The sequence below is a fragment of the Dermacentor variabilis genome, chromosome 9 (assembly GCF_050947875.1).
Source record: "Dermacentor variabilis isolate Ectoservices chromosome 9, ASM5094787v1, whole genome shotgun sequence".
Lineage (NCBI taxonomy): Eukaryota > Metazoa > Arthropoda > Arachnida > Ixodida > Ixodidae > Dermacentor > Dermacentor variabilis.
The window spans coordinates 47068809-47085195 of NC_134576.1; the positions used below are offsets into that span (position 1 = coordinate 47068809).

General features: G+C 43.7%; 1 protein-coding gene across 1 annotated transcript; it reads right to left on the reverse strand.

The window, feature by feature from the left end:
- Positions 1-9088: 9088 nt before the first annotated feature.
- On the reverse strand, positions 9089-15920 carry LOC142558337 (uncharacterized). The gene is made up of 5 exons (XM_075670482.1): positions 15887-15920; positions 15238-15345; positions 14160-14255; positions 12407-12535; positions 9089-9616 (listed from the first exon to the last, which is right to left on the reverse strand). The coding sequence occupies exons 1-5, from the start codon at positions 15918-15920 to the stop codon at positions 9312-9314; spliced, it is 672 nt and encodes a 223-aa protein (XP_075526597.1). The 3' UTR covers positions 9089-9311.
- Positions 15921-16387: the final 467 nt, after the last annotated feature.

A 16387-nucleotide genomic window follows, 5' to 3' on the forward strand; every position in this document is an offset into this window, starting at 1 on the left:
ATGAAGTACCAGCTTATGGTCGCGCGTTTCTCCTTCCGCCAGCCGCCATACTCCCGCTTTCGCTCTGCTGTCGGCTCTGCCTTGGCTCTGTTTCTGGCCGCGCGTTTGCGTTTTGCGCAGAAAAGCCGTAGCACCGTCTGTGGACGCCGTTCTACTCACCGACGGCGCAATGTCACTGAGAGACCATGATGTCAGTACTCCTCGATCGGAGGGCGGGCGACTTGAACTGCGCTAGAGGTACGCGGATGCTTCAGAACGTATTTTCTCTTAAAATAAGTTTCTCCTTGGCACGAAACAAGCGTTTCGAGGTTTCTGAGATGGTATTTCAACAGTCCACGTTGACTTAATACTAAACTTTAGTGTCCCTTTAATTTCAGATGATGAAGCATGCGTGATGATCAGCATACAGTGGTGAAACGTCCCTTTTTGCAGCACTTTTGATGCTGGACTCTTATTTGGGGTGTGTTCCTTGTCTACCGCACCAGTGACAGGAATGCTTTGTCTGAGGTTGCTCAACTGTGTTGCGTTTCCTGTCGACACGTCGCGTTTGGCGAGTTGTATGCAAAGATCGATGGTTTCCGATGAGCCGGCAGCATGAATGTGCGGTTGCTGCTTAAGGACTTCCTCAAACTGCTTGCCGCAAAGTACTGCTTTCTTCAATGTGAGGTCTTGTCCAAGCTGTAGTTGTGTCACGTTGCGTTAGCATTTTAACCAGCTTACTAAGGCAAGTGAGAGCTGTATCACAGTTATCTCTGAATAAATGCTTGCCCTCTTCCCACAGTAGCGTGACAATACATTTGCCATTAGATTTGCTGTTAGTCTCTTCAAATCGCTCTAGAGACTTGTAAGTGATTGAGTCGCTTTGCTGAGCGCTACCCATTGCTTTGAGTCAGTCACCAAAAGGGCTGCAAAATCTGTAACATTTTGTGATCAGAAAGACTTGCCACTTACAGTGCACAGACCATCAAGTTCGTATTGCGTTCGATGAATGCTTTACTTTGACTTGGTCCTTGGAGTGTCCATCCAATGATGGAATTTACTGCGACTAATCCTTAGATATCTGTGCTCCATTCAAGTTCTCCAGTCAATACCTTCCAGAGATGTTCTCACCCGATGACCAAACAAAGTCCGGATTTGGCATTTGCTTCAAAGAAACGCCGCTAATCTGCAAGAAATTTGCCTTTAAGTCTTACTTGTCCCACAAAGTTGTTGTCGATGGATGGTGCAGAAATGTAGCGGCATATGACACCATGATTGCTTGCACTGTGAAGACTTGGGCATTGTACTAGTTATGCAAAGCAACTTTCACGATTCTACGCCTTTCAGTGCCTGATGGAGTGCTGAAACGCACGGACCTGTGTTGAAAGCGATTCTTGTCTCACCAACAACCTTTGGTCGTAACCTTATTGCGAGACTAAGTGAGCTTTACATGACAAGATCTTGACTGGTGAACTCGTGACATACATCTGAAGCAACAATTGTCCTAATCTAGCTGTTCCTTTTTCTCAGCCAGAGAGAGCTTAGCATCACAGGTTCGTGTGGAATGGTTCTTTGATTAGCAGAAGAAATGCACTTCTCACCAAAGGCGCATTATGCAAAAGTGGTGCTGTGGTCTCGTGACTTTTCGATGTATGTACACCTTCCGAACGCATGCCGCTTATGTGAAGCACTTCACCTGGCTTTCTAATTCTACCCTGGTAAAGTTGAGCAGCTCTTTCAACTTGGCTGCTACCATTTGTCCCGAAACATTTCCCAGAGGGTTGGCAATGCTAAGTCCCCTTAGCGCCTCTCTGCACTTCTCTTGCACAAGATCAAGTACATGTTACATGACAAGGCGTTCCGCATGACGTCTGCCAGCATTCCCGAAAAACTAAGGGCTGGTAGGTTCGATGCAGAAAGGCAATGAATATGCAGTTACGTGGCATCACACAACTTCTGGAGACCTTGCATCGTGTTCCCGACATGACATGCGGAAAGTTTCTTGGGTTGACAAGTGACACTGTTCAGTCTTCTTTTGGTCACCGAACCTTTACGTAAGAAACTCGACGGCATCCACATAACATTCTGTGGTCAGTAAACAAGCAATCGACGCTGCTGCCTTATCTACAAGGCAATTCCTCAAGTAGTGGAACTTGGTCTTGTGCAATAGTGTCGCACTGCGTTGGGCAGTTTTCTTCAGACTGTTCCCAAAATTCTGCTAATTGGGGAACGTCTCCTCTAAAAATTGGAATGCTAAGCTTAAGCAGTCATAATCCTAAATGCGACAATGCCATGTTAGTTGCGGCCAGATAAGGTTGAGCAGAAACTGCACTGCGGGTCGCATTCAAGTCGTTCCAAAGTGGCGGTCTGGCAGAGCAATTCGGCCAGCGTACCATGACCCGATTGTCATAATCTGCTGCAGTGCTGTATTCTGCCTCAAGCTCGTCGTCTGGAACGTACCCTTGAATACTGGCATTAAGACTTGAATTTCAAGATTGCTGCAACTCAGGCAGTCAAGAATACGTGCGAGATTGGCAATGTCAGTGTTGCAGTTGTTGAGCAGCACTTGGACCCCCCTTGCAGCTGCTTGCTGTTCTGGGCATGTCAAGCTGCCCGCTTGTTCTTTAGATGGTCCATCAGTGAAACTCTTCAGCTGTGAGTACACAGACGTCCGGATTCCTTGGTGATGCTTGGGAGTGTTCGTCGGTCTCTTGATCCTCTCACCCACAGTGTGAAGTGGTAGAGTGTAAGGTCCCTTGAATCGTGTGAAGGAACGTAGTGTCGTGCATGGGGTATTCGGCCGCAAAAATATAAGGAAACTGAGCTGACACAAGAAGTCAGACACCGAGCCATTTTCCCTTGCGTTTACAACGCCCTTTCTTTTTTTACCCACATGTTTAGTCGGTGCACAATTATTCTTTTTCTACAAAAATAGAACAGTGATATTATTAGAGAGGTTTAGCTTGTCTGGTATTCGGGTAAACGCAGGTGGACGGAGTGTTGGCGAGGAGGCGGGAACAGGAGCGGCCTACATGATGTAGCCACCTGGTAGCGTAGAGCTCGAACAGACGAAAATGGTTAATATTGCAGCAACCAAGTGTATTTTACATTGTTGCGGGTGTAAATTTTTGGCAGCAACACGGTTATGCCAGTGCCCAAAATTTACACCAGCAGCAAAGTGGAATACAATTGGTTAAGGCAATATTAGCTGTTTTGTCTGTTTGAGCTCTGCACTGTCCAGGCCGCTCACGTTTACGCCTCCGCCCCAACGCCCACATGGATTTACCCAAATACCGGACAAGCTAAACCTCTCTATTCTCGTATTGTGCGAACTTTTTCTTTTGCGACTCAAATTTATAGAATTCCTAGCTTCCATATTGAATTTAACACCACAGCAGTAAATTGTGAACACATAAACAAGGAACGTGTTTCATTCCCCACTTTCGAATTAGTTGCAAATTTCAGTCACTAAAACATAATATTCCTTTATTCTGACTGGGTATGATCACACAATAGTTTTCACAAATGAATGACTGCTGCAGTATATTTGTAAATTTGAAAACGTAACGTGCCTGCCATTGTTGCATTGCTCGCATGTTAAATGATGCAACTTTCCTTTATTGACCCTTTTCATGACAGTCCTGTGGCCGCTGCCATGTTTTGATCATGTGGCGACGCATCCATTGCTTGCCTCAACTGCGTCCATTGCCTCCGCGTTTACAGTGGGTGTGTATGACGCTGGTGTGGCTTAGCAAACCTCTTTTTTGGAAGGTGTCGTAGATGGTAACTGGGTGGATGACACGAAGCTTTGACTCCAGTTTCGGAGAACATGCAAAAGTGCTTTGGAAGTAGATTATGCTATGTCCAAACAGCGTATATGGTGCTTGTTTTAAAAGCAAGGCTAAATACATATTCCAAGCTATCCAAACTTTCCGTTCATGAATTGAATCAGGATAAGTGTTTTGCTCTTCGTTCTTTATATGGCAAATTTTTGAACCAGCGGCTTGTCACATTTCTGACTCAAATTTCCTTGGTGCGGTCCACCATCTGATTATTTCTGCCTAAACACTTGTGGGTGTGCTCACTTGCGACAAATTTGTTCTTGCTGCGCGCGAGGCTTGAAACGTGGCCATTTTGTACATTGTAATATCTTGTAGCAAAGGTGTCTTATTGTTAGCAGCTCGCTTACTCTTGTGGACCGTCACAAAGCATTCGGCTTCGACCATTCGTGTGTTATAATTGCAGTCCCTTATTTATTGTGCGTATATGGCATGCATATTCAAGTGTGTGCCCATTCACTTATTAACACGTTGGCAATAGAGTGGGTGTAAGATTGTGTGCCAGTTGGGTTAGATGTTTGTAGATACTGTGCAGGAACGTACTATGACACGAAGCGGCGCTACTCTCTTTGTCTGTGTTTAACGAGCGATACTGACTCTTGCCGTCATCCCGGGGCTGAAGCACTTTCTTTGAAGGTTAACGATACAACGCTGGTGGATGAGCAAATTTCTGTATCCTCGAAGAAAGCCGTACATCTTGAAGTGCCGGTAACATGTGCGGACAATTGCAGAAACAGTCCACTAATTTTGCTGCACAGATTCATTCCATTCCTTAGTATGCCAGCCACCACTTTTGCAGCCAACTACTGTACGTCTTCAATCCACATGATTGGAGCACAGTGCACTAGCGAAAACTCAGTTCTATTTCCAACAGCTGATTGTACAGAAGCAAGGTGGAAGCGGTAATGGTTTCATATTCGTGTGCTGTCACTGAGGAGACGTGCGGTGCGCCATCTCATTTCTCTACAGCAAACTGCTCCATGAAAAGTGTCAATACGTTCGTTTACCATACATATTGTGACATGCTGACGAAGATGATGATGTCAGCTTGGTCGGAAGACGATGCTCTGGACTTCGCGCGCTGTCTACCATCTTGTCAGCCGCTACGATTATCGTAAATATCCTGTAAATATACGTCTGACTACTTTTAACCTCGTAACAATATGCACAATTTTTTCTTTGTTGTTTGTGTATGATGTACTTCGGCATGTATAGCACGAGACCCTTTGCGTATTATGTTTTTTTGTGTTACTCTGTTTGCTGTGTGGCTTTTCTTTGGACGTTTGTGTTGTGCATTGCCTGTGTTTCTGGACCTAGTGAAGCTGCTAAAAAGCAGCTTTTAGTCCAGAAACCTTTGTCTCAAATGAAAATAAAGCTAAATTGAATTTAGGTGAGTGAATGTCGGCAAGTTACTGAAACATTCATAATCTGCAACACAAAAGTAGCAAGAAAGTTCTGAATGCCGTATGTTGCTTGTATTGTGTCCACAGAAATTGATTAGAATTAAGGTTCACAGGCGTGTTAACACAGAGAAGGCTGCATAGTAACATGTTAATCTGCAGAGGAAAATATAACGACTGATTCCAACATGACTTTCGCTAATGAGCTACTTCGTTTGTGCCCCACATGTTGGTAACATCTGTGACATGCAAGGACTACAAGTTAGAGTGTTTTACATTTAGTTGTACAAACTGAAAATAAAGGGAAAAACCAGAGAACAAGAGATGGACTTCGCATATCATGAAAACTAAGCCTCCTGGCAACATGGCAGCACGACAACGGGCAAGAATACTCAGACAAATATTTTAATAGAGATGTAATTAACAGTGAAAATATTGCACTTCAAACTGCAATGCAGTGTACACTTCACTGCCCTGCCTTCTAAAGAATTGTACCATGATTTGCATGGTAAAAGCACTGGACACACGGCACAATAAACAATTCTTAAATAAACAGAACTAAAATAACAGTTGATGAACATGAAATTGACCATAAAATGTGACTATTCATTCTCATGGCTTGAAAAAATCACAGCAAAGATATTGTACTTCAACCTGTGCAACACATTGTGCACTTACCTGCCATAACATTTTAACGCAGTGCACCACGATCTGCGTGAACTGAGATTACAAAAAGAGAGGGGAAAAAAATAAGCAGGGAATGAAAAATTGATGCATCGTGCATTCCGAAGACTAGGCATCCTCAACACGTGAGCAAAGAACTGAACACTTGCGATGACTCATAAATAATCTTTAAATAAGCAGAATTACAATAGCATGGTCGACGAGGAACACGTGAATTAAACAAAATGTGGCTATTGATTCTCATGGCTTGAAAACATCACAGCAATGATATTGTACCTCAACCTGTGCAAGGTAGTGTACACTTTGCTGCCCTGTCCATGCATTCTGAAAGTGTGCATCATGATCCGTATGAATTGAGACTCAGAAAAAAAATTGAACAAGAAATTGGGGCATCGTGCATTCTGAGGACTAGGCATCCTTAACAACACGTGAGCATCCAACAAATTCATTCCGAAATTTATTTTCTATGAAAACCACCAAAAGCTACGGTACACTAAGACACTAAAGAGATAAGAAGGCAGAAAAACAGCGCTTGTTTTGTGCTGCTAAGCTGAGAGCCTTGTCTAATGCGTGGCAGTGATATTATACTGCTGAGAATTCCTGCCTGATTGCCCTGCGCAATGATAAGCACAAAGTTTTCGACTGCGATTTGACAAAATTGTTAAATGATAAACCGAGGAAATTTTGGAAGGTCGTCAACCCTATTGAATCACGTTGTCACTCTAACGAATTCGGAGAAACCACTGGAGATCTCGAATGTGATAACACCTTTAACATCGTTTTTAGCACATATTTGCCTACGCCACCGGCCAGAACTCCGTCTACTATGCCTGCTATCACAATATTTCATGATGGAAATTTATCTTTGTTATATAACACTAAGCTTTCTTCATCGACAAGCGCCATTGATATTAATTCCAAGCTGTTCAAGGACACCAGACATACCATTACTACATATCTGTGTATTTTATTTTATCATTCACTCTCTGTAGGTCACATGCCAAACGATTGGAAAGTGCAGTAGGTCGATCCTATCTTCAAATCTGGCAAAAGAAGATTGCCCACTAAAGTACTGCCCTATATCATTAGAAGTTAAAAAGGCCTTTGCAAGACATGAAACAGGGAAAAGCGGCAGAAGATGGACTACCAGTCGATTTAATCAACGATAAAGGAGACATAATGCTTGAAAAACTAGCGGCCCTTTATCTGACTGTCTATGGACTTCAAGAGTCCCAGAGAACTGAAGGAATGGCAATGTTATACTAATCCACAAAACAAGACATTAAAGAATTGAAAAATTATAGGCCCATTAGCTTACTCCCAGTATTTTGTAATCGCCAAGATAATCTCCAATTGAATAAGGGCAACACTGGACTTCAGTCAACCAAGGGAACAGGCAGGTTCCATGAAAGGATACTCAACATTGGATGGTATCCATGCCATCAATCAGGTTAAATCCGCAGAGCACAATCAGCTTCTCTATATGGCTTTCATAGATTAAGAAAAGGCGTTTGATCCCATAGAGATACCAGCAGTCGTAGAGGCATTACCTAATCAAGGAGTACAGACCGCTTATGTAAATATCTTGGAAAACATCTACCGAGATTCCACAGCTACCTTATCCTACACAAGTAGGAAGATACCTATAAAGAGTGGGGTCACACAAGGAGACACAATCTCTCCATTGCTATTTTCTGCGTGCTTGGAAGAAGTATTCAACCTATTAAAGTAGGAAGGCTTAGAAGCAAGGATCAATGGTAAATATCTCAGCAACCTTCGATTTGCAGATGACATTGTCCCATTCAGCAACACTGGGGACGAGTTATAAGAAATAATTTAGGACCTCAACAGAGAAAGTATAAGAGTGGGGCTGAAGATTAATATGCAGAAGACAAAGATGATCATAAATAGTTGGGCAAGGGAACAAGAGTTCAGGATCGCCAGTCAGCCTCTCGAGTCTGTGAAGGAGTATGGTCACCTAGGTCAATTACTCAGGGCACACTGATCATGAGAAGGAAATTCATAGAAGAATAAAAATGGGCTGGAGCGCATTCAGCACGCATTGTCAGATACTGACTAGAAGCTTACCATTATCATTAAAAAGAAAGGTGTACAATCAGTGCATTCTGCCAGTGCTGACATATGAGGCAGAAACTTGAGACTGACAAAGAAGCTCAAAAACAAGTTAAGGACCGCACAAAGAGCTATGGAATGAAGAATGTTAGGTGTAACGTTACGAGACAGGAAGAGAGCAAACGGGTAGCCAATACTCTAATTGGCATTAAGAGAAAAAATGGAGCTGGGCAGGCCATATAATGAGTTGGTTAGGTAATCAGTGGACCATTAGGGTTACAGAATGGGCACCAAGAGAAAGAAAGCGCAGCCGAGGCCGGCAGAAGACTATGTGGGGTGATGAAAAGAAATTCGCAGGTGATAGCTGGAATCTATTGGCACAGGACAGGGGTCATTGGAGATCACAGGAAGAAGCCTTTGTCCTGTATTGGACATCAAATAGGCTGATTGATGGTGGTGATTGTCATTAAGTGTCCCGTGCAAAATCATTCAGCATGTCATTTACTCTCATATCGTGGAATTTCTCGATAAAAATACTTTTCATTCATCCCAGCGTGGCTTTCAAAAGGGGTTTCTTATGCGAGACAACTGTCCATTTTCATTCATGATTTGCATGTGAACTTTGACACCAACATACAAACTGATGCCATTTTCTTAGATTATGGAAAAGTGTCTGACAAAGGGGCGCATCAACAATTTCTATTAAAACTAAACCAGTTAAAGCAGTGCACCATGATCTGTACGAACTGACTAACAAAAGAAAAAGAAAATAAATATTGAATAAAAATTGGGGCATCGTGCATTCTGAAGACAAGGCATCCTCTATGCGTGAGCAAAACATTGAACACTTATGGCAACTTAATAAATAATCGCTAAATAAGCAGAATTAGTGTGGCTGATGAGGAACACATGAATTAAACACAAAACCCGAGCATTCATTCTCATGGCTTAGAAACTTCACAGCAAAGATACACCTCAACTTGTGCAAGGTAGTGTACCCTTCACTATCCCATCAGAGCATGCTAAAACAGTGCGCGTAATGTGAAAACACTGTGTACTTAAATTTAGGTACACATTAAAAAATCCCAGGTGGTGCAAATTTATGGAGTCCCACACTACGGCGTGCCTCGCTATCAAATATTGGTTCTGGTACGTAAAACCCCCTAATTTAATTGTTTTAAAATAGTGCACCATGATCTGTATGTACCGAGATTAAGAAAAGAAAGAAAAAGAGCAGTGAACAAGAAATGGGAGCATCATGCATGTGAATTGAGAGTAAGAAAAGAGAGAAAAAAGAGCACTGAACAAGAAACTGGAGCATCAGGTACAATTAACACTATTTTTGGAGCTTTTCCGTTAAAGCTTTGATCAGCTCCAGCTGGGCAGTCTGGTACACTTGGCTGCTCCGCCGTTCCTCAAGAAGTGCGGCCAGCTCAGTTTTTCGCAGCTCAAGCTCCTGCTCCCTCAGCCTCACGTTGTCGTCATGCTGGCGGATGTGGAGCTGCATCTTGTCGTCGTGCTGGCGTATCTGGAGGGCCAGTCTCTCCCGGTCAAGTTCATGACCGAGCATGCGCATCTGCATTTCTTGGTCTGACCGGGCCTCCAGATACGCCAGGGTGGCTTCATTATGCCCTCGTGTGCCTGCACAAATCAAACAAGGAACATAAGAAATGTTATGAAGCGTTTCTGAACTTCATGCTTTGAAGCACAAGCAGTGCTTTTTTGAAGGCGACAAACGCAGCATTGAGTACAAGGACACTACAGTAAAAGCTCATTAATGCGACACCCGTTAATTTGGAAATTTGGGTAATTCGGATGGCTCTATTGGTCCCGGCCAAAGTGCATGGTAGTCTATGGGCCCAAACCTTCGTTAATTTGTCAGAATTCGGCCCCACACAGCTTAATTCAGACAAATGCTGACGGTTGCCGCTACACGAAAGTGTGGTAAAGCAGCGCAGCGTCGCCGAATGTCAGTGTCTTCTTTCTTTGCTCCACTGCGCCTTCGATGCCATTTTTCCTTGTGTTGTCGAGTCGGCATCATCTCTTCTTGCGGAGTTGTCTCTTTTCGTTGTGACCATGTTTTGCATGCCACCACCATCCTGTGCTACGGTGATGGCAACGCCGGCAAAGCGGGAGAAGTACGAAGCCAACAACTTGGCGACTAAGGTGGAAATTTTGCAGGCTTTGAAGAATGGCGAATTGCGACAGCACATGATGACCAAGTACAACGTGAAGCAGAGCACGTTGGGAACATACGTGAAAGTGAACAGATTCTTCAAGCATCGAGAAAGCGGTTGCGAACCGCAGCTTATCCCCAGCTCAAAGAAGCTTTGCTCCAGTAGGTTACTGACTGCTGCAACGTGCATCTGTCAGTCTGGCAGGCCCTACCTGTCAGTCTGGGCCTGCAGAGAACGCTACAATGGATTTTCATAGTAGCCGATGTGAAATTCGTCATTCTCAGGGAGGATTTTCTGCGCCACTTCGGACTGTTAGTCGACGTGCATAACCGGAAGTTACAGGGCCCTGTGTCACAAAGCGATGTAAAAGGCAAGCCTTCAAGACATACGCTGCTCAGCCCTATGCTGATCAAGCCAGCAGGCCCTCTTCGTTTCACTTCCATACTGAGCCAATTTTCTGACCAGACACACCAGCGCCAAGTGGGATCCCCAGTAATACACGACGTGTTTCACCACATCACCACTACTGGACCACCGGTTTACGCTCGACTATGTCGATTGTCGCCCGAGAAACTGGTGGTGGCACGACAGGAATTCGACCATATGTTGGAGTTGGGTGTCATCCAACCATCTTCCAGTCCTTGGGCATCTCCCCTTCACATGGTTCCTAAGCAATCATCCGGTGACTGGCGTCCTTGCGGGTATTATCGAGCACTGAACAGTGTCACAATGCCCGACAGGTACCCCGTGCGACATATTCACAACATACTGGCACCTGCACAACAGATACATTGATGCCTCGTGTACAGTTCGTTAAGGGGTCAACGTGCAACATTGTTGAAGGTACCATTAAAAACAAATAAATGGCCGTATCGAAAAAAATAATAGAACAGCCTGATCTGGGTGTACAAACCCCCACCACCCTCCTTCTGTCGCATGCTAAATACAACACCCCTTCCTGAATGCATCAGAAGCCACAACGGGCCAGTAACCACTGTTTAGCTCACCCAAAAATGTAAAGTAGAAGTTTTAGCGTGATTGCAGAACGTGAAACGCAGAAACGCTTATTGAAACCATGTATTACAATCGGCCACTAGGCCAATTTTTATGAAATTAGTTGCACTTGAGAGAAAAAAAGTCTAGCGACTGTTTGAAGCGAAACTATGATTTAAGGCCTGAATCTTTTCTTTTCGAGAACTTCGTAAGTTTGCAAAAAAATAAAAGCACGAAGTTTACAACTTTGTAGCTCTGCACCAAGAACAGATGCGCAGTTCTGTAAGCTACGCCCATTACTGCACTCAAAACAAATTCGACATCAATTTATATTGTGCGTGGATTTGCTACACTGTTTATAAGAGTATTGCGAAAGTCCTACTCACATGTCAGTGGTCTATTTCAGAACCATGCATACCATGTCAACTATGTCCGCTTTAAATGTACAGTTAGATGCAATTCACGGAGTTATATTATTTTTCCTTACTGTGCTACATCGCTGTAAACTTCACAGTAACCTTTTCAGAAAATTTCGGATTTTAAGCCATTTTTATTTTTAAAATTGACAGCGTAAATAAAAAATTTACTCCCAACAGTCATTCGACTTAATCTTTTTCTTTGAGATGCAACAAATTTCATCAAATTCGGTGCAATGGTTGCTAATAAAAATGATATCTCATTTTCTGTGGATTTAAATTGAAGCTCCTGAGCTAAACCTTCCTCTTAAGGTCGCAAAAGTTAACTACGTGGTAATTCTATGTTCCTTGCTTGCTGCATGGCTCGGTCCTGCTCTCCTTCCCAATTTTTTTGGTGACAGCTCCTTGCACAGCATGCAGAAAACCAAACAGTCATGTCATGGAACTGGCCCAATCCTCAAACCATTCACACTAATTTTCAGAATTGTCCACTCATACATGAATAACACTTCACACTTGCTACAATGAAAGCAAAAGAAAGCACCACGCAGTTCGCACCCGGTGTAACACTGCAGAACCACAAGATCGACCATGGTCGGAATATGCAACTGTCTGCAAACAAGTGCCGAACTGCGCAATTCACGAGGCTATGCTATGCGCCAATTCAACTGACGAGTTTGCAGTGACCACCGGAACCCAAGACTGTGGTAACAACAGTGCGCAAAACATACATGAGCGTAACACGAAGCACTCCACTGCATTCCACTGCACCCTACTGCCAGACTTGGTCAGTAAGGCAGACAAGCGCTTGTGACACCAGGTTCTTTGTGAAGAAAGTTATTTACCTCTCAGTGGTGTCCTTCGTACACGAGGGGTCGCTTGTATAGGGGCAGCAGGTGGCAATGGTCTGTTGCTGCTGCTGCTGTTGCCATGCACGGTCCCATGGCAGGTGCCCGTTGCATTTGCAGGAAGCTCTTAAAATGCAAAATTTAATATTGCCTGAGTGTGCATTTAGGAATTCTGTAACATCAGGCAGTACTGGCACTAACTGCAGTAAAGCAGTGCTGAAAATTGGCTTTTCACTTGAATTTCAGACATGCAGTATTCACTGGACTAATGCAGCTTTGCTGAATTGTACATACTACAAACAGTATGACGATATAGGTGTGACAATACTTTTATAGGCAAGGGGACAGTTATATGACATACACCAATAGTGTGTTTAAAAACTGCCATCATTACCAATGTGGCCTCACTTGATGATTATTATTTATGCAAGTGCTGACAGAAAGCATTCGGAATGTGTTAAGTAGGCAGTTGGCAGCATCCAATCAGTTATATTATTGAAGCATAAAATACTGGCCTTACTATTACTGGCTGCACTGCTAGTACCACAATGTATACAGCGTGTCTGTGGTGCCAGAGGGAAATGAATGAATGAATGTGTGGTTTTTATTGGCGCAAGGGCCAGGTATGGCCAAAGAGTGCCATGCCAGTGTTTAGTGATTTCGCAGTGGAGTGATACATTCTATTAAGTTGATGTGACGTGGCTGTAAAGGGGCCTAAAAAATAGTCGCTCTAAAGGCTGTAAAATCTACATGTAGTAAGGTTATGGCGATGGCTAACGACGTGTACTATCAGCCTTAAAGTACATTACGAAAATGATGATATACAAAGCATGTCAGAATCAAAGACTGGCCACAGCACTATGGCCTCACCAGAGCCCTTGAGACACAAGGTCCTGGAGGCATGTGTTATGCAATGCTGCTATCACAGCGGCATCCTCTGAAGAGAGGGAGCGCTACGAATGTATGGGACTAATAACATGTAGGACAACATCATTGAAGAAACTGAGGACTGCTTTGGCGTTAAAATGCGGTACTTTGCCAAGAAACATAGCCGGGTGAAGCGGGATACAATACCGCTATGCCAGAGGAAAATGTTTATTTCTCTCAGCTTCGGCTTCCCGACACTCAAGTAAGATGTGGAGGACGGTCACCCTCTCCCAGCATCTACAACAGGTTGAAGGTTCATTTCTAGAAAGTATAACATTATGGGGGGGGGGGGGGGGGGGAGTTCCAAATGTGGGTCCTATTCTGAGATGACAGAATAGGAAATCTGTTCGAATAGGAAATCTGTTTTTGTTGCAGAGGGCCAAGAACCTAATTGTGGCTTTATCACCTGCAGTTTATTATTTGTTTCTATGTTCCACATGCATTGCCAGTGGTTTCGCAGTTTCCTTCGTAAGAAAGGCTTCGGATCTGTGACAGGGACAGCAGTGGTAGGATTAACAGCATGTTATGCAATTGATGTGGCCATCTGGTCCGCCAGAATGTTACCCTTGGTTCCCCTATGGCTGGGTACACAGCATATAATGATATGATGGTTAGCAAGATAAGCTTTACACAGCTCGGAATAGAGCTAAATAAGTACGGTATTTTTATGCTTACAGATTGACAACAAGGCTTTCACGACACTTATGGAGTCTGTATACACAACTGCTTGTATATACATACAAGCAGTTGTATATACAGTATATATATACTGTATATACCTTATTTATGGTGCAAGAGGGAGTGAAACGAATAAGATAGTTACCTTGCAATGGCAAACGGGCGTCATTACCACCTGTCCCCACTGGCGACCTCTGTGTGGGGTTTTCGTGTGCGAAGTCACTGGGACTTGCCGGCTGCCCTTGAGGTGTAAAAAAAATGGAGTATAAGATTTGCACACGAATCAGGTCATTGACAAATCTGCAGAGTACAATCAAACTCTCTATGTGGCTTCCATAGATTCAGGAATATAATCGATGTTATTTGTTTCTATTGTTTAGTGTTTTAACATTTTAATGTTATCTGCATGTTTAAGGGTCTAAAAAAAATTGTTCCCTGATATTTCAGAAGTCCTAAATCTGCCACTCACATCAGCAGTTTTATGTTACTGACTGACAGCTAATAATTGCAGTGTCTGGCAATATTTTCTCATTTATGCAGGACTACCGTATTTATTTCAATATAGGTCACCCTTTATTTTCTGGAATGGTATGCAAAATGACCTATTGCCTCATACTCATTGCAAAAAATTTTGATCTACATTCGTGAAAAAGCTAACAATATTTATGAGCTAATGGAGTTCCTTCGACGCGCAGGCCATAAAGTCAGTCTGGAGATTATCCAGACTAGCTTCAAGAAATGCTGCTATCCAACGAACTCGGAACACAGTATGAGCAAATGCACTGTTCTGTGGAAATCAGCAATGTGGGGGAAGTTTCATGAAAGGAAAGAGTTGTGTTATCCATCTGAAAGTAGCCTACAGCGACTAGGAAACCCCCCCCCCCTCCTTTTTTTTCTTTAAAGAAAGCTGCACAGTTCCAAGAAAATTCATCCTGGCCTTGGGATTCAATCTTGGACTAATGCCTTTCCAGGAGAGTTCCTCCACCGCCTGAGCTAACCAGAAGACAAGATGAGGAAGAATTAATTGACAATTCAAAGCACCAGGATACTGATAGAGTAAACGAGTTCTGCGGTAACCCACGAAGTGGCGCCTATTATATGAGCACATTAACAATGTCTTCCTCAAGACAACAGGTAACAGATTACTTGAAGAATCGAGTACAAGCGGCACTATTTTACTGAGCTTTCATCATATGCACTGAGAATAAGGTACTTTTACATACGACAACATGGCTCAGGCGATGCAGGCCACCCACTTGAGGCCCACCTGCCTGGGTCGTCAGGCTCCTCTTCTGGCTCTGGTATGAATACGTGCACGTCGCTGTTCTCCCCTACAGATAGAAAAGAGCACAAAATTTCATGAAATTTAAAACGAAACCAGTAGCTTTGCTAACACTTAGGGCAGGTTCCTTGTACTGGTTCCCAACAGTTCAATCATAGGGAGGCGCGCGTGGTGAAATGTTTGCCTAAAGAATTTGTGGGAGAAAACTGCACTTTCAAGAGGAAGCAGCAGCACGGTTCTACATAATTTACACATTTTAAAACGCGGTCCCATAAAAATTGCAGGCTTGAGGCATTTAGATTACGGTAATTACAGTAATTACTTGGCTCTCATGATTCAAAACTGCAGCTACACGGCTAAATAAAATGAACATGGTATGCATACTTGAATGCAAGCTTTCAGGAAGCCACATAGCGACCAATCCTAGGTGTGAAATGAATAATGATAGCAATGCATATGGTATGGCACAAGGGCATGCAGCATTGTATTTAGCAATCGAGTTGAGTGCTAACATCTCAACTCATGCACGTCAACCCCCCCCCTCCCCCCAAAGAAGAATAAAAGAAAAAGTGAAGTATTAAGTCTCCTACCACAATCAGTAGACGAGGCACCGAAGCACTCCATGGCAGCTGTCTTGCGGGTGCTGGGCTGGCGCTGCTTTGCACCTGCGGCGCTCGCAGCAGCGCAGACAGGCCTACCCTTATTAGTGCCGCGGTGGCTCCGCACCGCTGATCTTGGTGGTCGGTAGCTGTACTCGCGTGCCAGGTCTGCTACCTGCTGTAGCAGCCTGTGCACTACCTCATAAACTTCCTCCGTCCCTGATCTAGAAAAGCAAACAGGCGCATTTAGAAAATTTGGCCGAAACGTGTTAGCTTAGGATATCGACGAGTAATAAACGTCTGGAACACTTACTTTTTCCTGTTTTTTATGTCGTCCCGCAAGAACTGTGCCAGGAGGAGGTCCAGCCGTTCTCTCACGCTGCGGAGATTGCGAACCACTTGCGTGAGTTCGCTAAGTTTCTCGCTGATCTTCACCCACATCGTGGGATCGTCGAACGGGTTATGTTTTAGCACTTCTTGTAATATAATAAT

What these genes read in the sequence shown, in the direction of transcription:
- LOC142558337 (XM_075670482.1), bottom strand. Translation starts at nt 15,920, where the DNA reads ATGGAGTGCTTCGGTGCCTCGTCTACTGATTGTG. An exon ending in CGCCCGTTTGCCATTGCAAG is followed by an intron (nt 12,536 to 14,159) that starts GTAACTATCTTA and finishes TTGCATTTTAAG; the next exon opens with AGCTTCCTGCAAATGCAACG. An exon ending in ACGAAGGACACCACTGAGAG is followed by an intron (nt 9,617 to 12,406) that starts GTAAATAACTTT and finishes TGATTTGTGCAG; the next exon opens with GCACACGAGGGCATAATGAA.